Here is a 22,503-nt window from a genome sequence, read left to right on the forward strand (position 1 = left end):
GAAATGAGAAATCCAAACAACTCTGTCCCTTCAGACCGGGGCTGGGGGGACCTCTAGGGTATGCAGGAACCTTGGGACAACTGGCTAAACCTGCTACTTAATGTGAACCACTCAGAGGCCCCTCTTCTCAAACACCATACCTCCAGGGCCACCTGTGCAGCTGGAGAACAAGTTTCACTAGCAGCCACCCCTTCCTCAGGCTGGGGCAAGTTCTGTGTCCTTATTCCACACATTGGTCCCAGACCTGGCCAGTGGATCTGCACGGGCCTCCGCCAGGCAGTCCCCCGAAGGCCCAAGCTAACCTCTGAGGCCCACCCCCTGCCGGAAGTCAATGTGCCCTTTAGCCATCCCTCCTCAGGCACAACCTTCTGACATCCTCCTGAGATGTGCCCAAAGTCCAGGAAACACCCTCTCCCATCATCTGAGCAGAGAGGTCCTTGTAAGCTAAAAGTAGGGAGATCATATCATTTGACTTCCAAACCAGAACACTGTTAATATAGTAACTATGCCGGGGAAACAGACACAAATGGTGTGAGGCCTCGCTAACTCAGAATGACAGGGCGCCGGCCACAGCTCCCCACTCACACCACCCGACGCAGCCTGAGATGCCGCACTATTTCAGCAGCCAAGGCACACATCAGCCCCATCAGGGCCCGAGGAGGAGCTAGGGAGACAAGAGATGCCAAAGGCCACCACAGTAAGTGCACCTGCCTCTCTGTTGTACAGGATTTACAACCAATTTTTAAAAAAATTGTTTTTGAGGCAGGTATGGTGGCATACACCTATAATCCTAGCACTTGGGAGGCTGAAACAGGAGGATCATGGGTTCACCGGTAGCAACTTGGTGAGGTCCTCTGCAACTTAGGCCCTGTTTCAAAATAAATTAACAACAGGGCTGGAGTAGAATTCCCCTGGGTTCAATCCCTAGTGCCACAAAATATTTTTTTTAATTTGGATTCACATTTGATTCCTTCCTGTGCTCAAATCTCTCTGGTTAGTGTTGGGAAGACAGGAGGGGGAGCACAAGGAAGGCCTGGAGTAGGCACAAAAACAATCCGCCTGGCACCAGCAGTTTAACATGCGTGGCCTTGCCGGTCCTCAAGCACGCACTACGCAGCCTGTGGTGCCACAGCAGGGACAGAGCAGGGATGAGTCCTACAGTCCAGGTAGGCTCAGTCCCAGGCTCACATGGGCAGGGGTCTAATGTGACAGCCTCATCTTCTCGGCCCGTCCATGCTCATTCCTTTTCCTGTGACTGCTGCTCTCTCCTGCAGCCATGCACATGATGAGTTCAGCTTCCAGCCTCTCCGTGGGGCATCAATGCCACGTGGGAGCACTAGAGGGCACCATTGCCCTTGCTAGAGCACACCACCCAACAATATGTAACAGCAACCCCAGGGCAGAGGCACCCCACACACCCTGGGCCTGTGGATAGGCTCCATGGCTCAGCTGGAGATGCTGCTGCTAGACAGGCACTGCAGCTGGGTCTAGCCTGCTGCTGCAGTGAGCTGTCTCCCCTCCCCTCCTTTCCTCAGAAACCCTAAGCAAGCATTCCAGGTTGGCGCCAACAGGCCCTCCAGCCGGCCTTCCTCTCCCTGCACAGTACACGGGGCAGGGTGCTGCTGCTGGAGCTTGCTCTCCAGGTCTCTGTCTCCCCAAGTCAGGCACTTTGCCCGGAGAGCAGCCTCCCACCCTACCTGCACGCACAGCTCCAAGGCCTGCCCTGCAATTGTGACCTGCAAATGGGCGCAGGGAAGACAGGGATGCTCTGGGAACCCTCTAGCCTCACCACTCAAGCGTGCGTATGACAGAAACCTCAGCTTCCTTATGTCCATCGGGGACACAAATTCTCTGGACTTGAAAGACCCTTAGGAGACATGGAAAAACAGATGGAAAATAGGAGACTGTAGGCTCCCCAGGAGTAATGGCCATCTAACACCACTCACAGTCACAGCCTGAGCCTGCAAAAGCTTAAGCCCAAAGCCTGAGTTCCTACTACAAACAACCTCAGAGATGACCCCAGTATCCGCCCTGTCCTGCAGAAGGTCCAGAGGCACCCCGCAGACAACAGCACCACCATCCCCCAGCTCCTCCCAGCAAATACCCTGCTCAGGTTTCCTGCCACCCCCTATACCCACCACCTCCGAATATCTCTGATTGTCCAGGCTCACTCTGGGCACCTGGCAAAGGCCCAGCCCCTGGATGCTGGTAAGCAGGGACTGGCCAACAGGAACAGAAGCTGCTGTATGAAGCAGGAGAGGCAAAGGGCAGTATCACCCCAAGACTAATCCACCCCTATTCTCCTTGCTGCGAGGCTCTCAAGAGGGGCCAGCTGGCCGGCCCCAACCCAGGACGACCGCATTTCTCTCCCTCCTCTCAGCAGATGCAGTATTTCATAGAGAAAGAACAAAACCAGACCTACAGGGCTCTTCTCCCCTCAGCTGGGGAACAAGTATAGGGTCCTCCCTCTTCCCAATCTCTTGACCTTTACCACCGGGCAAACCTTCCCACCTGTCCCTGTATCACTGAGTGCAGAGGGGCGAACATGCAACTGGCCTGGCCACCCTGACTGGGGCTGCCACCGAGCTGCCATGGAGGGCTGGCTCCGTGCCCTTAGGAGAGGGCACAGGCTTCTGCAGGCTTCCCTGCGCTCTGCAGACAAAACAGCAGCCTCCCCCGGCTCAGGAGCAAGGAGCCAGCAAGTGGGCCAAGGTGGGGGTCAGGGGCTCTGCCCAGGGCCCAAGCTAAGCACATTCAAAACAAGCCACTGCCATCACGACTTCCAAAGTGCTAGACCTCAAGACCAAGAGACACTAGACCCCAGGGGTCTCCAAAGGTGAGGGTTATATAGTTCAGAGGAGCCGCCACAGATTCTTGCCAAGCTAGAAAACAACTGGGGTGATTACAGAGGAGGGAAGAAGCATTATGATTTGACTCCTACCCCTCAGAGGGAAGAGATCCAGAGTGGGTGGGCAGGGGAGCAAAGGGGAAGTCCTCAAGCTCCGGAGAGGATGCGTGTCTGGCCACACCTTGCTAGCTGCCAAGGCTTCCTTACCTTGAGGCCACAGGGTAAGAGGTGGAGTCAGGAGGCCCCAAATCCACACGGATGACCCCTCCCTGCTCTTCTACTATGTGCCCCCTCCCTCAGGGGCTAGGTGTGCCAAGCTGAGCCGTGGGGCCCAGGACAAAATTGATCCAGGGGACCCTCAGGGTCCTGCAACTCACCTGTGTCCCTGTGCACAGAACAAGCTTTGGCTTAGGGAGACAGGGCACCCCCACTTTACCATGCAAAGCCAGCAGCATGCCTGAGTGCCACATCTGCTCCTGCCCCAGGTTCCAGGCAGCAAACACTCACTCCCTCCCCAAAGAGCAGAGCCGGCCTTGCCAAGGACGTACCTGGGTTTCTGAGTTGGTTCCTTAGCTTCTCTCAGGCCAAACCAGCTACTCTTGGCCTTTTCCTCCCCACTGGTTGAGTGGTGGGGGGAGGCCCCCGGGGTGGGAACTCCCTTCTCCCCTACAGAGCTGCGGCGCCCCAACTCGCTCCGACTCAGGCCCTGATGGTGATGGTGGAAGAGGCCCATCCGGGGTTTCCGCTCTTCCTTCCGAGCGCCCTCCTTCTCCACCACGGCCTCAGAGGCCACAATGGGTGTGGCGACCTGGACTGGCTTCCCCTCAGGAGGCCGGGACCCTTCTTCCTCTGCGGAGCGGCCAGCGCTGATGGCCAGCACTTTGGCTGGAGTGCCCAGCTCCTCCTGTCCAGGCACCACCTCCGAGCTGCCAGGGCCACGGCCACCTCTGCCCCAGGAGTCATCTGAGGACCGAGGCCCCTCCTCAGAGGGCCGAGAAGAGACACCGTGCAGGGAGCTGGAGGGTGGGAATGGGCCCGAGATGGAGCTGCGGTGCCGCAAGGTGGGCTGGGGCTCCTCGTTGTAAATGTGGCTTCCGTTGACACAGAGGGAAGAGCGAGAGGCAGCATCGAGGTGGCCCTGGAGATCGAGAAGGGCCCGAGGAGGAGCCGCGCGCATCTGGCTTGCCTCGTCACTGTAGGTCCTCTTGTGGGTGAGCAACTTGGGAGACTGCACAGAGTCCCTGCCTGCAGAGGAGACACACCTGGAGTTAGCGCACGTTCGTTAAAGGCACCCCATTTCCTGGCCCCAGGCCTGCCTCCCCCCACCCCCAGCTGGCTCACCCCCTTCGGTGGACAGCCAGCTGCTGCGGCTGGGGGAGCGGGTGAGGAGCTCGGCACCAGGGCCCTGGTAAGCCAGGCTCCCACTGGCCGAGGACAGGGTGCTGTCGGAGCCCAGTGAGGTGTTGGACTGGGTCAGGGACGACTTGCGCAGCTTGTTGCGGAGGAAGAAGCCTTTGGCTTTGCCCATCTTGCCCAGGCTGCCCAGCTCAGGATCCTCCAGGGCGCTGCTTGGAAGGATGGCTGAGGAGGATTCCAGATCAAACCTCTTCTTGCCCTTCATCTTGTCCTTGAGCTTGCTGAAGGGGGAGCGCGGCTTGTCCTTCATGGACAAGTCAAACATGCTGGCGCTGAGGTTGTTGCGAGTGAACTGGAGGGTGACCTGGATCTCCCCACGCTCCTTCTCCTTCTTGCCTGTCTTGGAGTGCAGCTTGTACCACCTGTGGGAAGAGAGTGGCCAAGCTCTAGTCACCGGCCCAGGAAGTCCACCTTCCCTCGGTGCCAGGCACCTCACAGAGCCGCCCCCACAGCTCCCTGCTCTGACACATCCGTCTGGGCTTCCAAGTCACAGGATAGCTAAGAAACTGCCCAAAACAAGATGGAAAAGCTTCCTGAGTGGGGGACTCCTCGAGTGCTCCTGAGCAGGGTAGCAGCTCCCACACCACACCCCACCCAGAATGTTTCCTCTGCTCAGAGACCTCTTGCTGCTTGGGGCCCCCATCTCAGAAACTCTGACACTCAAAGAGGAGATGGGCCTGGGAGGAGCTGCCCATACCCAGGCCCCTGGGACAGACCTGCCCATTTTCCCATTTACATCATCTCTAGCCAGTCCCAGCCAAAGTACTACTCTAAGCCACCAGAAAAGAACAGCTCACACAGAGGCCCAGAGCCAGGAACACTACTACACACACACACATACACACTCCCCTCACCCACGCACTGAATCACCCCAAGTCCTGCCAGGAATACCTCAGCAAGACAGAGGAGCAGACAAGAATGACTGAGAGACCTGAGGCAAAAGAGGAGGACGGGGCTCTCACCTGCTGGGCAGCATGTGCAGCCCTGGCAGGAGCTGCCTTCTCCCATTCACACCTGCAAGAGGCACCTGGGGGAGCAGACCACCCCATTCTACATGGCGGGAGAATAAAGCTTGGAAAAGTAATGCAGCCAAGAATAAGCAGACAGGGAAGAAGAGGGGAGACCCAGAGCCAGGTTTCCATCACCACAAAGCCCATGTTCCTCCCACTTTGTTTCTTCCCAGGGAGAAACAAGGACCCCTCACACCGTGAACTCTGCAGGATGAGTGGGGCCCTTATGGGGAGGATGCACTTATGCATGGGTCGGAAGCTTCTTAGAAAGTTAAATATATCCTGCTTATACAAGGAGCAATAGCCCTCCTTGGTATTTACCCTCTTGAGGTAAAAACATGTCCATGGAAAAACCTGCATAACAATGTTTATAGTACCTGTTTATAATTCCAAAACTTGGAAGCTGCCAAGATGTCCTCTAGTGGGTGAACGGCTAAATAAACTGGGATATCTAGACAATGGAATAGTATGCAACAGTAAAAAGAAATGAACTCAATAAAAATGGAAAAATAGAAATTAAAAAAAAAGAGACTTCCGGGAAGATGGCGACGGAGAAAAGCGGTGTTTACAAGTCCCATTAACAACTGATTTCTGTTACCACAAAATCAGTGCCTTTCATAGCCAGAAAAAACTATCAGCAGAGAAATAAAAACTGTAAATACAAGGGACAGAAAAAAAGAGGGCTGGAAGAACAACCAGACACCAGGAAAGAAACCAGCCTGCAGTGCCACGGCCAGAGCTGTGGCATGGAGCCACGGAGGCACCATCTTCCCTCACAGCACCAGTCTCCAGAAAGGAGAGGGACTCAGAACTGAGCTCAAAACCAGAGAAGAGATACACCGGCCTCACAGACAAGGACGAAGCAGCAGCGCCATACTGCCGGCACCAGTGGTGAGTTCACCGGACAGCTCCAGACCAGCGCACTCAACAACACCAGGTTCCAGAGAGGAGGGGTAGACAGCGAGCGGAGGTGAGCAGCTGCAGAACAGCCGGGCAGAATTCAGCAGTTTTTTCAGCGTAAGGAGTGTCTAAAGCTCCCAGCAGCTGAGCTCAGCACACCCTGCAGGAACTCATGGCAGAACTCAAAACCAAAGAAGAAATATACCAGCCTCACGGCCGAGGGTGTGGTAGCAGCACCATATTGCCAGCAGCGGCAGCAGCGAGTTCACAGAGTCCACTACAGCTCCATCAGCGCACTCAACAACCATGAGTCAAATTGCGGCCCCTAGAGGGGAAATACCAGTACTGCACTCCCAGGGACTTGCGCAGATTGTCTCCCTGAGTCGGAGAATTTTGCAGTCCAACCCAATGGGGGAATGGTGGCGGCAGAGATATCACACCATAGTTGCAGCTCCCATGGAAGAACGCCCAGCCTGGCACCCCCATGGTCTAAAGTACCCTCGATTGACTCCCTGGGTCTGAGACTTTGTGATACAACCCAGTAAAGGATGACTGAGATACCACAGACTCGAGATCCAGAGCACCTTAAGTGAAGTTGTAGTGACCCAGAGAAGAACCTAGAAAAGGCACAAACTTCCGAAATCATGGGAAAGAGAAAATAATAATGGAGAAATGAATGCCCACAACCCCACAACATCACAACCTGATAACACAGAAATTCAGAGATCTCTAGAAGATCAAATCAGGAAAATAACTGTAGAAATAATAGAGGACTTTTGAAAAGAATTCAGAAAGAGTCAAAAAAAGATAAAGGATGCAATCATTGAAGTAAAGGCCTCAATTTAAAGTATAAACAACAGATTAGACCACATGGAGAATAGAATCCCACTTCTTGAAGATGATCACTCCAAAAATGAACGCATAGGCTCTAATTTAGAAAAAAATATCCTACAGCAGGATTTTTTTTTTTTTTTTTTTTTTTTTTTGCGGGTCTGGGGATGGAACCCAGGGGCATTTGACCTCCGAGCTACACCCCCTGCCCTATTTTTTTATTTTTTATTTTGAAACCGGGTCTCACTTGAGTTGCAGAGGGCCTCACTTAGTAGCTGAGGCTGTCCGCGAACCGCAATCCTCTGGTCTCAGCCTCCCAAATGCTGGGATTACAAGCATGCCCGGCTTGGCAGCACGAATTTAACACTGAAGAAATAGGGGCCCATTTTAAGAGAGCTAACCTAAGAATAATTGGAATAGAGGAGGGAAAAGAAGGTGAAACCAAAGGAATCAATAATCTCTTCAAGGAAGTGATAGCAGAAAATTTTCCAAACACAGAGCAAGAGGTCAATACACAGGTCCAAGAAACTTATAGAACTCCCTTTAGACAGGATCAGAGAAGAGGATCCCCATGCCACATAATTTTCAAAATGACTAATGTGGAAGCCAAGGAGAGAATCTTAAAGGCAACAAAAACAAAAGGCCAAGTGACGTTCAGAGGCAAACCAATTAGAATCACTCCAGACTTCCCAAACCAAGTCATGAAAGCCAGAAGGGTGTGGAGTAACATATTCCAAACTCTGAAAGAAAACAACTTCCAGCCAAAAATTTCCTACCCAGCAAAACTATCTATTAAATTAGATGGGGAAATAAGAAGCTTCCGTGACAAAGAGAAACTGAAGGAATTTATGTCTTCAAAACCAGTGCTAGAGAAAATACTCAAGATTAACTGCAAAGAAGAAATAGGTAATACACACCAGAACCAAAGAAACAAGATTTCCCCTCCAGCAGATAACTAAGCAAAGAAGAATAAACAGCATCTCAAAGAGAAATAAAATCTTAACATGCTAGGAATTAAAAATTATCTCTCTATAATCACACTGAATGTAAACAGCCTCAACTCCCCAATAAAAAGACATAAAGTGGCAAAATGGATTAAAAACCAGAATCCATCCATCTGCTGCTTACAAGAAACACACCTTACAAGTAAAGATAGGAACAAACTCAAGGTAAAGGGCTGGATCAAGGTAATCCATGCCAATGGAACTCGAAGACAAGCAGGAGTAGCAACTATGATATAAGACAAGTTAGACTTCAAACCCAAACTTATTAGAAGAGACAAAGAAGGTCACATTTTACTGGTAAAAGGCATAATCCAGCAAGAGGAAATAACAATAATCAACATCTATGCCCCAAATATAGGTGCAGCTACTTTCATAAATCAAACTCTTTGTGACATGAAGTCACACATAAATCCCAATACAATAATACTGGGAGACTTCAACACACCTCTAACAACACTAGACTGATCTTCCAGACAAAGGGTCAGTAAAGATGCCTCAGAACTAATGAACACCATTAACCAAATGGACCTGTTGGGCACATATAGAATATTTCACCCAAATACAGTGGAGTTTACATTTTTCTCAGCTGCTCACAGAACCTTCTCCAAAATAGATCACATCCTGGGACACAAAATGAGCACTAGCAAATTTTTTAAAATGTTACATACTTCCCTGTGTCATTTCAGACCATAATGAAATGAAACTAGAAATCAACTATAAGAAGACCCAGAGAAACAACATAAACATGTGGAGACTGAACACCACACTTCTGAATGAAGAATGGGTCATAGAAGATGTAAGAGGTGAAATCAGAAATTTCTAGAAACAAATGAAAATAAAGATACAACATATCAAAACCTCTGGGACACTTTGAAGGCAGTATTAAGAGGAAAATTTATAGCACTAAGTGCGCACATAAGAAAAACAGAAAATCTTCAAATAAATAATCTAACGACACACCTTAAAGCCCTTGAAAAGCAGGAACAATTGAACCCAAAAGCCAGTAGAAGACAGAAAATTATTAAAATTAGAGCAGAAATTAATGAAATAGAGAATAAAAAAATACAGAAAATCAACAAAACCAAAAGCTGGTTTCTTGAAAAAATTAACTAGATAAACCACTAGCCAACCTAACTAAAAAAAAAGAGAGAATCAACCCAAATTATGAAGATAAGGGATGAAAAAGGATAAATTACTACTGACAGTGTAGAAATCCAGAGGGTTATCAGAAACTACTTTGAAAAACTATACTCCAACAAATGGAAAATCTGGAGGAAATCGACAACTTCCTAGATAAATACAACCTTCCTAAACTGAGTCAAGAAGATATAGAACACTTAAACCAATAACAATCAAAGAGATTGAAACAACAATAAAGAGCTTTCCATCAAAGAAAAGCCCAGGACCAGATGGTTTCCCAAGTGAATTCTATAAAACCTTTATAGAAGAGCTAACCCCAATACTACTCAAACTATTTCACGAAATAGAAAAAAATGGGACTCTCCCAAATACATTCTATGAAGCCAACATCACACTAATACCCAAACCGAATAAAGACAGTTCAAGGAAGGAAAACTACAGGCCTATATCTCTGATGAACTTGGATGCAAAACTATTAAACAAAATACTAGCAACACCCATTCAAAACCACATCAAGAAAATCATTCACCATGACCAGGTAGGGTTCATCCCAGGGATGCAGGGCTGGTTCAACATACAAAAATCAATCCATGTAATTCACCATATGAACAGAACCAAGGACAAAAATCACATGATCATTTCAATAGACGCTGAAAAAGCATTTGACAAAATTCAACATCCATTTATGATAAAAAACACTGCAGAGAATTGGAATAGAAGGAACATATCTCAACATTATTAAGGCAATCTACAATAAGCCCACTGCCAACATCATATTAAATGGGGAAAAACTTCAAGAATTCTCCCTAAAAACAGGAACGAGACAAGGATGTCCATTATCACCACTTCTTTCAATATAGTACTTGAGACTCTAGCCAGAGCAATAAGGCAAGAAAAGGAAATCAAAGGAGTACAAATAGGAAAAGAACTCAAACTTTCACTATTTGCAGATGACATGATACTATATTTAGAAAACCCAACAAAGTCAACCAAAAGGCTTATAGAACTGATCAACAAATTCAGCAAAGTATCTGGATACAAAATCAATCTTAAAAAATCAGAAGCTTTCCTGTACACCAACCATAAATCCACTGAAAAAGAAATTCAGAAAACACTTCCACTCAGGATCTCACACAAAAAAATAAAATACTTAGGAATAAACTTGACCAAGGAGGTAAAAGATCTCTACAAAGAAAATTATAAAACATTGAAAAAAGAAATCGAAGAAGATCTTAGAAGATGGAAGGATCTTCCATGTTCATGGATTGGCAGAATAAATATCATTAAAATGGCCATCCTTGCTGGGTGTGGTGGCGCACGCTTGTAATCCCCGTGCTTGGGAGGCAGAGACAGGAGGATCGCCCAGGTTCGAAGCCAGCAGCACGTGCTGGCTTAGGAGATCCTGTTTCCAAATATAAAAATGTATAAAATAGGTCTGGGAGTGTAGCCCGGAGGTAGAAGGGCTTCCAGGAACCCCAGTACCACAAAAAAAAAAAAAAAGGCCATCCTTCCAAAAGTGATCTACAGTTTTAATGCAATGCCCATTAAACTACCAAGATCATTCCTCACAGACATAGAAAAATCAGTCCTTAAATTTATCTGGAATAACAAAAAGCCCAGAATAGCCAAAGTAGTTCTCAGCAACAAAAACCATGCAGGAGGAATCACAATACTTGACTTTAAACTATACTACAAAGCCATTGTAATAAAAACAGCATGGTACTGGCAAGAAAAAAAATAAACCCAGATACATAGACCAGTGGAGCAGAATAGACGACCCAGAAACAAGTCCACACACTTTCAGCCAATTGATTTTATTGATTTTTGACAAAGGGACCAAAAACATACACTGGAGAAAAGATAGCCTGTTCAACAAATGGTGTTGGCAAAACTGGTTAACCATATGCAGAAAATTGGAAACTAATCCCATTTTCTCACCCTGTATAAAAGTCAATTCAAGATGGATCAAAGACTTGGAAATCAAACCAGAGACCTTGAAGAGGGCATAGGTCCAACACTGCAACACAGAGGCACAGATAAACACTTTCTCAACAAGACCCCAAAGGCACAACAAATTAAAAGGCAAATCAATACATGGGATTGCATGAAACTGAAGAGCTTCTGTTCAGCAAAGGAAACTATCAAGAACCTCAACTGAGAGCCAACAGAATGGGAGAAGATTTTTGCCACCTACACCTCTGATAGAGGACTAATATCTAGAATATACAGAGAACTCAAGAAACTCAACACTAAGAAAACAAAGCATCCAATAACAAAATGGGCAAACAAACTAAATAGACACTTCACAAAAGAAGAAATTCAAATGGCCAGTAAAATGCATGAAAAAATGCTCAACATCACTGGCAATCAGAGAGATGCAAATCAAAACTACCCTGAGATTTCACCTAACTCCAACTAGAATGGCAATCATTCAAAACACAAACAACAACAGATGCTGGCGAGGATGTGGAGAAGTGGGAACTCTAAGACATTGTTGGTGGGATTGCAAATTAGTGCAACCACTTTGGAAAACAGTATGGAGAATCCTCAGAAGAATGGGAACAAATCTACCATTTGATCCAGCAATACCACTTCTGGGTATCTACCCAAAAGAAAGGAAACCGAACTACCAAACTAATGCATGTGTATCTATGTTCATAGCTGCACAATTCACCATAGCCAAACTATGGAACCAGCCAAGATGTCCATTAACAGATGAATGGATTACAAAACTGTGGAATATGTACACAATGGAATTTTACTCAGCCATAAAAAAAAAACTCAATTACATCATTTTCAGGGAAATGGATGGAACTGGGGGACATTATGCTAAGTGAGATTAGTCGGTCACAAAAAATAAGAAATCAAATGCTTTCCCTAATATGTGAGAGTTAGGGAGAAATGGGTCATAGAAGGAACTCTTGAAGGGGGAAATCCTATAGAGGAGCAAACAAGACAACCTAAAGGAGGAGAAAGGAGGGGGGAAGAGGAAAATCTCTCAAACACACAATGTACTTAAACATATCGAAGTCAACCACTAAGCCAAGCAAGGGAAGGAGGGTTGGGGAGGGAATGGGGTGGAAATTGGGTAGGGGTTAAATCGGTGATGTGTACATGTATGTACACATAAGTTTTTTACCCCAAAATGATGTATGAATATAATATACCAATAAAAAATTTTAAAAAAAGAAATGAACTGTCAAGCCATGAGAAGACGGAGGGGTTTTCAATGTGCAAGTGAAAGAAGCCAGTCTGAAAAGAATACATACTGTATGAGTGCTATATGACAATCTGGAAAAGGAAAAGCACAGGGACAACAACACAATCAGTGGTTCCCCGGGGTTTGGAGGGAGGAAGGTATGAACAGGCGGCACACAGGGGCATGAGGAGCAGGAGAACTATCCTACATGTACTGTGCCGGCGGCTACATGCCATTTTACATGTGTTAGAGCCCATAGACTGTACAGTATAAACAGGGAACCTGATGTACTACAGCTGCTAGATGATGACAGTGTATTGATACTGGCCCATCAACTGTAGCAAAAGTACTGTACTACTGTAAGAGGTTAATAGGAGAAAGAACCAGGGGGGCTAGGGGTATATGGGATTCACATACTTTCTTGTTTCTCTATAAACCTAAAACTGCTCTTAAAAAAACCCCATAATTTTAAAAAGAAAGGAAGCTGGGCATGGTGGCACAGGTTTGTAATCCCAGCATTTGGGAGGCTGAAACAGGAGGATCATGGTTTGTGGACACCCCTCAGCTACTTAGTGAGGCCCTCGGTGACTTAGTGAGACCCTGTTTCAAAATAAAGAATAAAAAAGAGGGCAGGTGATGAAACTCAGAGGTCAAATGCCTCTGGGTTTCATCCCCAGGCCCACACAAAAAAAAAAAAAAAAAAAAAAAAAAAAAAAAAAAAGAAAAAGAAAGGAGAAAACATAAAAACAAAGAAACTATGAAAGAAATAATACAAGAAAGTTCTCAATGCCAGTGTAAAGGTCCCCGTGTACACATAACCATGAATAAAGGCAGACCCACACCCACAGATGTCTCTGTGTCTCTCCCCTCCCCTCCTCCCTCCCTTACTGATGAGGTCTTATGTTGGCCATACTGGTTTCAAACTCACAATCCTCCTCCTGCCTCAGCCTCCCAAATAGCTGCAATTACAGGCCTGTACCACGGTGCCCAACTTCACTATGGGATTTCTGAACACCAGGCATAGAGAGGAAATCCTAAACGCCTCCACAGAGTGGAAAGAGGCTCATACATCAGAAATGAGAATGGCATCAGACTGAAACACTGGGTACCATAAGGAGCAAGGCCTCCAAGTGCCTGAGGGAAAAGCTCCCTATCAGCCTAGAGTCTTGACCCAGCAAATCAAGCATGTAGGCAGAACAAAGTCTGGCAACGGCCGGGCGTGGTGGCGCACGCTTGTAATCCCCGCGCTTGGGAGGCAGAGACAGGAGGATCGCACAAGTTCGAAGCCAGCCGCGCTGGCTTAAGAGACCCTGTTTCCAAATAAAAAAGTATAAAAAATAGGGCTGGGAGTGTAGCCTGGAGGTAGAAGGGCTTCCAGGAACCCATTACCACCAAATAAATAAATAAATAAAGCCTGGCAAAGGTGGTCAGTCTGGTCACCGAAGGACTCAAAGTCCCTTGGTGCACACACACGTGCCTCAGCATTGGTACAGCGGCCCTCCCTCCCTGGGATCTGCCTACCCCTCAGGACCAGCTCCCTGGGCTTCTGGTGGACACAGAGGGTTGACATGACATACGAAAAGTCCCTACACACCAGAACTCAGTTATGGCAAGGGCATGGTGAGGGTGGCAGTTGTTTGGGATTATTGTTTAATACACTGAAGGGTTTGCTGATGCTGGGTTTTTTTTTTTGTTGTTGTTGTTTTGATTTTTTGGTTTTTTTTTTTTTTTACAGGTCTGGGGATGGAACCCAGGGGCATTTGACCTCCAAGCTACACCCCCTGCCCTATTTTTTATTCTTTATTTTGAAACTGGGTCTCACTTTGTTGCAGAGGGCCTAAGTAGCTGAGGCTGTCTGAGAACCACCACCGATCCTCTGGTCTCAGCCTCCTGAATGCTGGGATTACAAGAGTGCGCCACCGCGCCCGGCTTGCTGATACTGTTTTTAAGGCTGCCCCAGGGGGCAGTTTCAAATTGCCCTCCTTTAGAAAAGCCATCATGCCCAAACCCTCAGGAGCTTAGCACCTTAGGCTACTGGCTGTCCCCTCCTCGGGGCACCCTTGAAGGCCTGAGCACAGTGAGCTTGGGATGCTGCTGGCTTTGCCTCCTAGCCCCAGGAAGGCACAGCCAACCCAGAAGACAGCGGCATATCAGCAAGCGGAGGGCATGCTCAGGGGGTGTGCACCCCTACCTCCCATGAGACAGAGATGGAGACACTACACAGGGGCAGGCGGAGCCCGGCTAAGGGAGTGTGTGAGGGTGTCTATGCGGTGGGAGGGCAAGTTTAATAGACCAGCCGGCAGCACCTGCATCCTCACGCTCTACCTTCTTAACCCGAGGCCCCCATACCTGACCCTTTGAGTCTTTAAATGACCCTGATCACTTTCCCCAAATACAGAGTGGGCCCACTTGGCACAGGAAGGCCCTGGGAGCAGGGCAAAGGAGATGCTAATGGACTCCAGCCCCAGTCTAATGGACTCCGCGACAGCCTTGGCTGGGACGTGAGGGTCAGGGGTGCGTGGCCTCGTGGGTCACGTTCCACACAAGCAGCAGTAACAGCAGTTATCTCTGGGGGTGTGAGGCTGAGGAGGCAGGAGACTATCACTTCCCATATTGGCTATTTTTGTCCTGCTTGAATTTTTTATAAGGAGTGTATATTTCTAGCAACAGGATGGGCTGCTCGGATCACCCCCACGCCCGCAGGTGGAGGCAGGGACGCAGACCAGCCCAAGCTGAGGCCTGAGCCTCTGTCCAAAGGACCGCGCTCTCCCTGGTAACCCACTTCCCCTCGCCCTGCGCTTTCCCTGGGAATTCAGCTTTTTTTTTTTTTTTTTTTTTTTTTTTTTTTGGAAGCAGTCCTCTCCTTCCTATTTCAGAGGTTCTCCCATCCAGAACAGAGGTTGAGAATGACTGGGACCTGCCTCTGAGCCTCAGACACCATTACCCCTCCTTCCAGCTAGGAAAACCAACTCACCCCACTTCCTCTGCCCACCAGGCCAGGCAGGATTGAACCGGACCCTGCCAGGCGCCTGGGATACTGCAGGACTTGACCATGGCAGGCTCCTCCTCCCAGCACTGTGACCTGCTCAGGCTGAGAGAGCAGGGCCACGGACCAACAGCTCGGGATGAGGCATACCCCCCAACCCTGCACCAAAGCTCCTGCTTCCTCCTGCTAGGCCAGGAAGCCTCCCAGCCCCCTTCCACAGCCCACCAGGCATGCAGTGCCTGGTCCTCTGGGCCCAGGGAGCCATCGACGCTGAAGTGGGCCGAGCAGCCCTGTCACAGCTCAGGCAGCCTCTTTCCAGAGCCCCACAAGCAGTAGACACAGCTCAGCCCTGACAGCTCATCCCAAGGCTCCCACAGGGAGCAGGACAACAGGCTCCAGAGGGCTTGCTCCAACCCACCCAGCCCAGGCCCTCGTCTTTCTGACCAGGCTATACACTCGGCACCCCCTCACCCTTCAACCACACCACCTGGCCTTCTCATTCCCTGGGCACCCAGGGTCTCCCCAGCAGAACCGTGGTCCCTATGGGTATCTCCTGAGTACCCCTAGGTGTGCAGATCCAAAGTAGGAACAGCACAGGACACGAGCCGTGAGTCTCAGGACCTCTCAGTTACTCGCTCAACGCGCTCCGTGAGACGCGGGTCTCAAGCATCCAGCTCGCCATTCTCCCCTCAGCCGTGAGCTTGCGGCACTCTGGTTCTTTTTTTTTTTTTTTTTTTTTTTTAACCCAGGGGCCTTCTACCTCTCAGCTGTACCCCCAATCCTTTTTATTTATTTATTTATTTTTGAAATAGGGTCTCACTAAGTTACCACTCCTCCCAGTACTGGGATTCTAGGCATACAACACCAGGTCCTACCAGAACTCTGGTTCTTCATCCCTCACTCTGAGTACTGTGTCTGGTCTTCAAGGCAACGTGCCAGCTCCTTTAAGAAATATCCACCTTTGATCCCCTGGACTAGCCCAGGGGCAGAGCTGCGGCCTCCTGCCCTGGCCTCTGGCTTTGGCATTTCTGTCCCTCCCCCTCCTTCCCCCAGGGCTTTCCCCCATCTTGCTGCCCTTCAGCTGGCCTGCCTGGGAGAGCCATCACAGCCCAAAGAACCCTGAGGCCCAACCATCACTCCCATCCAGGGCTGAGACCTGATTCCAAAATCTTGGGATGTTTTTGTTTCTTTGTTTTTGTATTTTGGTACTGGGAAATCAAACCCAGAGGCATTCTACCTCAGCGACACACTCCCGCTTTATCTCTTTTTTAATATTTTTAGAAACAGGGTCTCACTAGGTCAATGAGAGTCTCACTACTTGCTAAGACTGTCATCGAACCTGTGATCCGCCTGTCTCAGCCTCCCAAGTACTGGGGATTACAAGAGTGCATCACCATGCCCAGCTTCTAAAATCAATCAGGATTTGAGGAAGGCCCCAACATGCACCTAGATTGTAGCTCATCAGATACACACACGATATATATATATATATATATATATATACACACACACACACACACACACACACACACACACACACACATATAGAGAGGGGGGGGGGGAGAGAAGGCCCCTGGGTTAAAAAAAAAAAGAACCAGAGAGCCACAAGCTCACAGCTGAGGGGAGAACAGTGCGCTGGATCCCATGTGTATATAATTGTGTGTGTGTGTCCAAAACTTGCTGAACTCTCCTGAACTCTAAGATCCAGCCTGGAAGGGGCTCCTCACATTACTGTGCTCAAACCCGCGTGGGAACCACAGAGGGACAGTCCCCGCCCACTCTCTGTCACTTCACAAGTTAAAGGCCAACTTTCCCTCCGCCTGGATCCATCCTCAAGGACACTCAGGTGGAAAGAGAAGACACCGGTGGCACTCGATGCCCAGCTAAGCCTTCTCCAGTCCCACAGACATGCCTCTTCTGAGAGGACTGAACCTAGAAATGCCCGTCCCTCCCCATGAAGAAGTTATGCGCCCACACACGGGGAGGGGTGGGCATCACTAATTTAAAGTCCTATAAATTAAGAGTGGTATGAGGAAGCAGGCCTCCTTTCCATAAAACCACTTCTCAGATGACAACCTCACCAAGACAGGAGGTAGGACAGTGATTCCAGTAAATTCCCTGACACCCCTGGGTTCTCAAAGCCCAAGTTGTCAGCCCCTACAATATGTAACCACCAACCTGCACATCCTTCACTGCAGCCAAACTGCTCCACCTGCACCTCACTCTCCCGGACTCCTGAACTCTCCAAGACCCGGGGTCCAGGTGCTCAGTGCACGGAGCACTGATAAAGATGAGGATTAGCTGGGACTTGTCCCAGGTGCTTCTGTAGGCAAGAAATGATGGGTACAGACAGGGAAGGAACAGTAAGAGAAAATCCCCTCCACCTGCAAACATTGCTCTTCAGGAGAAACACACGTCAGGACTTCGCAAACCCAAGAGGGGCACTGGGTCTTGTGAACATACAGGTTCTGACGCTCTCTGTGCAGAGGGCCTGAGAGGCTCCATTTCTGCCCAGCTCCAGGATGCCCACACTGCTGCTGCCTGTGGACCACACCCAAATAGAGGACAATGCACAATGGGGCTAGAAAATAACCAGAGCTAATGTCACTGGGTGGCCGCTGCGACCCAGCTCTGCACCTCTGTTGTTACAGACGCCATCCAGGATCCTCTAACTTGCCCAAGGTCACACAGCTAGTAAGCAATGGACTCAGAACATGAGCATGGAATGCCTGACTCCAAGCCAATGCTCTGAAGCTTTAACAGTCAGCATCACTCAGAAAGCTGAACGCAAGAGCTGGGCATGCAGGTGCATGCCTATAATCCCAGTACTTGGGAGGCTGAGACAGGAGGATCACAGGTTCAACCAGCCTCAGATACTTAGTGAGGCCCTCTGCAACTCAGTGAGACCTGTTTCAAAATAAAGAATGAAAAATAGGGCAGCAGGTGTAGCTCGGAGTTAGAATGCCCCTGGGTTCAATATCCAGTACCATGAAAAAAAGAAAGAAAGGGAGGAAGAAAGGGAGGGAGGGAAAGAGGGAGGAGGGAGGGAAAGAGGGAAAAGGAAGGAAGGAAGAAAGAGAGGGAGAAGGAAAGGGAGAGAGAGAACTGAAGCCAGGCATGGTGATGCACATTTGTAATCCCAGTACTTGGGAGGCTGAAACAGAAGAGCTGCAGGTTCAAGGCCAGTCTCAGCAACACGAGGCTCTCCACAACTCAATGAGACCCTGTTTCAAAATAAACAATAAAATAGGACTGGGGGCATAACTCAGAGGTAGAACGTCCTTGGGTTCAATCCCCATTACCACAAAAAATAGAAAGAAAGCTGAATGCAACTACTCCTGGCTCTGGGCACCCTAAGGACAGAGGCTAGGAAAGGTCTGGGTATGTATCACAGACCCTGATGAGGAGCAGGAATGGGGTGTGAAGACTTGACCCCGCCTTCAGAACACTGGCCTCATCCAAGGACCCGGAGCCCTGTGCAGTCTCTGAAGCAACCTCCGGGTTTTGTCCTATCACCAGCCCCTCAAAACCTCGTCAAGAGCAGTGCAGCATTCCCAGGAGCTGTCAAGGTCCAGAATTCCTGGGGGCATGGATCATGGGAAAGCCCTTCAAGGGCCTCCTGGGCTGAAACTCCTCCCCCAGGCTGTCTGCCCGACAGAGCTCCACAGGCCGAGGTGGACTTGGGACTCGGCCCCAGGAGCAGGGGCCAAGACAGACACAGGGGTGGGAGGGCAACTAGGGTGCTCAACTGTTACCAAAATTATGGCCCTAGGTATTGTTCCTGCTATGGGGATTCCCAGGGCCTCATACCCAGCTTCCAGCTATTTCTTAGGAAATGCAGCTAGACTAACAGAAGCCACACCACATGATCAGGGAAGCCCACAGCCAACCTGGCAGCTGCTAAACACACCCAGGCAAGTGCCAGGTGAACCCTCTTAGAGGCAAGGGTTGGGAGCTGGGAGAGCTGCAGACACAGGCCTGGCACACCTGACTCACCCCTACTTCTTAGTCCAAAATACAGATCCTCCCCAAAAACATCCAGACCAAGGAGCCTCCTGAGGCAGCGTTCAGTACCCGCTCTGCTCGGGTTTCAGCAGCAGAACCTCCTCGGCTGAGTTGCGGGTCTGTAACCTCCCTCTCACCTTGCTTTATTTCTTTGCTGTACTTACCACAGCCTGACTGTGCCTGCCCACGTACACATCCACACCGCCAAATGAGGACATGCACAGGGCCTGTTTAGCATCTGTCCCCTCCTGCTCCACAGACAGGACTATCTTCTCATCTCTATGTTCCCAGCACTTAGCAGTAGACACTCAAATACTTGTTCCATGAGCCAACAAATTAATCAAGAAGCTGACCTGTCTGTCCCTGCTCACAAGTGCTCTCCGCTGTTCCTATCGTGACAAATCCGTGTGTCTCATCTACTGAGAGCTGGGGCTCCCAAGGTGCCAAGGGCCCCTGCCCACTGCCTCCCTGCACAGGAGCCTCCAGAGAGCAGGAGCCACCGGGCCAGGCTTGAGGAGGATGGGGAGCTCCCAGACTTTTTATCTGTGGGACTCCTCCTCAGCTCCCAGCTTTGACCTAAGGTCTCATTAACTTCCCTGAGAAAGACGCCCAGCCAGATCTGGGAAGCGCCCAGCCTCGGGACTGGAGAAAGTTGGGGTGCTGACTCCACTCCAACCCATCACTTGGGGCTGAAAGGCCACTAGTCTTGTCACCATTACCAACCACAGCCACTTGCCCAGTACTTCTTGTGTGATGCACACTACACTGAGCTCTGGAAACACCAAATTATATTTTACTTAATCCCCTCAACAACCTTGCAAGGTGAGGAAGGGGTCAGACCCTGAGAGCGCTACAAGCAGGGACTGGGGAGCTAGTCTGGCTGGTCTACACTCCAGCCCACCACGTACCGTGAGCCCTGGGCCAGCTTGGCTAATTTCTCTATGTCCCAGCTTCCTGTCTATCCACAGGTGGGCAACGGATGCCCCTTCTCACAAGACCACTAGGTGTATTCATCAGTGATTAATGTTAAAGATGCGGCGGGTCCCATTCGCGCACAGATACACGCGGAAATCCATTATAGGTGGCATGCATGCCTTTACGAAGGGAGTCGGCCGCCAGCCCCCGCGGGCCCGCGGGGGCCAGTGGGGGAGAGTGTGTCTCTCTGTCTCTCTCTCTCTGATCTCGCTTCTCCCAGATCCAGAGGGGTGGTCGCCTCTGGGAATCACAGGGCTCCGCCTCCTAGCTTCCGGTCCCGCCCCCCGCGGGGCAGGGGGCTTACACAGGGCCAGCACACAAGTGTCAGCAAATGTGGACAGGAGGTGCAGAGAAGGTCACTGAGGCAAGTCACATACTTATTCAGTAAGGGGGAGGGTCAGGGTTTGAGCCCAGGCTCCCTGATGGGGCCCTGACCATCACACTGCACTGCCCCCACCCCCGCAAATACTGCACACACTCACCCCCAGACCAGGAAAACCACCCCCCCACTCTCTGTCCAACCAAGGAGTCTGAGGTCATCTCACTTCTCTAGAGTTGGGAGAAAAGTTACATCTTTATTTCTCCTGATCTCTAAATGAAACAACCTGGCATCTTTTTTTGCTTCGTTTGATTTGGGGTTTTGGCTTTTGTTTTGTTTTGCTTTGAAAAGGGGCTCACTAAACTAGTACCTAGCTCAGGTACTCGGGATTGAACCAAGGACATTCTACCTCTAAGTTATACTCCCAGCCCTTTTTAGTTTAGTTTTTTGTTTTGTTTTGTTTTTTAGTACTGGGGATGGAACCCGGGGCGTTCTACCTCCAACCTACACCCCCAGCCCTATTTTTTTATTCTTTATTATTTTGAAACAGGGTCTCACTGAGTTACAAAGGGCCTCCCTAAGTAGCTGAGGCTGTCTGCGAACCGTGATCCTCCTGTCTCAGTCTCCCAGATGCTGGGACTACAAGCGTGTGCCACCATGCCCGGCATTTTGTTTTGTTTCAAAACAGGATCTCACTAAGTTGATGAGACTGGCCTCAAACATGCGATCTTATCTTCCTGACTCAGCCTCCAAAGTACTAGGACTACAAACATGAGCCACCGTGGCCAGCTCAGCCAGTCATCTAATAATCTTTAGCTAGGCATGGCAACGCATGCTTGTAATACCAGTATTTGGGAGGCTGAGGTGGAAGAATAGCAGGTTCACAGCCAGTCTCAGCAACTTAGTGAGACCTTCACAACAGTGAGACCCTGTTTCAAAAAAAAAAAAAAAAAATAGGACTGAGGGTATAGCTCAGAGGTAGAATGTCCCCAAGTTAAAGAGCCAGCACCACACCACACACACCAACAACACCACCACCAACATAATAAGTAATTTTTACAGTAGTAACAGCATAGTAGCAATACATATAAGTTTGTCACTGAGAGAAACCAGGTACTTTCTTTCTTTCTTTTTTTCTTTTTTTTTTTTTTTGCGGGTCTAGGGACGGAACTCGGGGGCATTCAACCTCTGAACTACACCTCCTGCCCTATTTTTTTATTCTTTATTTTGAAACAGGGTCTCACTGAGTTGCAGAGGGCCTCACTGAGTAGCTGACGCTATCCGCGAACCGTGATCCTCCGGTCTCAGCCTCCTGAATGCTGGGATACAAGCATGCACCACCACGCCCAGCCAAAACCCGGTATTTTCATATGGAATTATAGCTGTTAAGGATGCCACAAAACACAAAATATTTATACTTAAATACTTTGTTATTGGGTTTTTTTGTTTTTTTGTTTTGTTTTGTTTCTTTGTTTGGTGGTACTGGGGTTCCTGGAAACCCTTCTGCCTCTGGGCTACACTCCCAGACCTATTTTATATATTTATTTGGAAACAGGGTCTCTTAAGCCAGCAAGGCTGGCTTCGAACCTGCGTGATCCTCCTGTCTCTACCTCCCAAGCGTGGGGATTCCAAGCATGCGCCACCACGCCCAGCAGTTGGTGGGGGTTTTGTGTGTGTGTGTGTGTGTGTGTGTGGTATTGGGGATTGAACCCAGGGGCATTCTACCTCCAAGCTACACCTCCAGCCCAATTTTTTAGTCTTTATTTTGAAAAGGGGTCTCACTAAGTTGCAGAGGGCCTCTCTAAGTAGCTGAGGCTGACCATGAACCTGCAATCGTCCTGTTTCAGCCTCCCATGTATGGGATTACAAG

The 22,503-nt window shown here is 49.2% G+C and overlaps 1 protein-coding gene across 2 annotated transcripts in view; it reads right to left on the reverse strand.

The window, feature by feature from the left end:
- Positions 1–22,503, reverse strand: part of RAB11FIP5 (RAB11 family interacting protein 5) — a gene marked incomplete at both ends in the record, with an annotated part of 45,981 nt that overhangs the window by 7,080 nt on the left and 16,398 nt on the right. For both annotated transcript variants that reach the window (XM_080711154.1, XM_080711153.1), the window contains 2 exons: positions 3,397–4,093; positions 4,190–4,626. In XM_080711154.1, coding sequence (XP_080567280.1) covers positions 3,397–4,093; positions 4,190–4,626 — 1,134 coding nt within the window. The remainder of the gene's footprint in view (positions 1–3,396; positions 4,094–4,189; positions 4,627–22,503) is intronic.

Source organism: Muscardinus avellanarius (assembly GCF_963383645.1).
Source record: "Muscardinus avellanarius genome assembly, chromosome: 15".
Classification (NCBI taxonomy): domain Eukaryota; kingdom Metazoa; phylum Chordata; class Mammalia; order Rodentia; family Gliridae; genus Muscardinus; species Muscardinus avellanarius.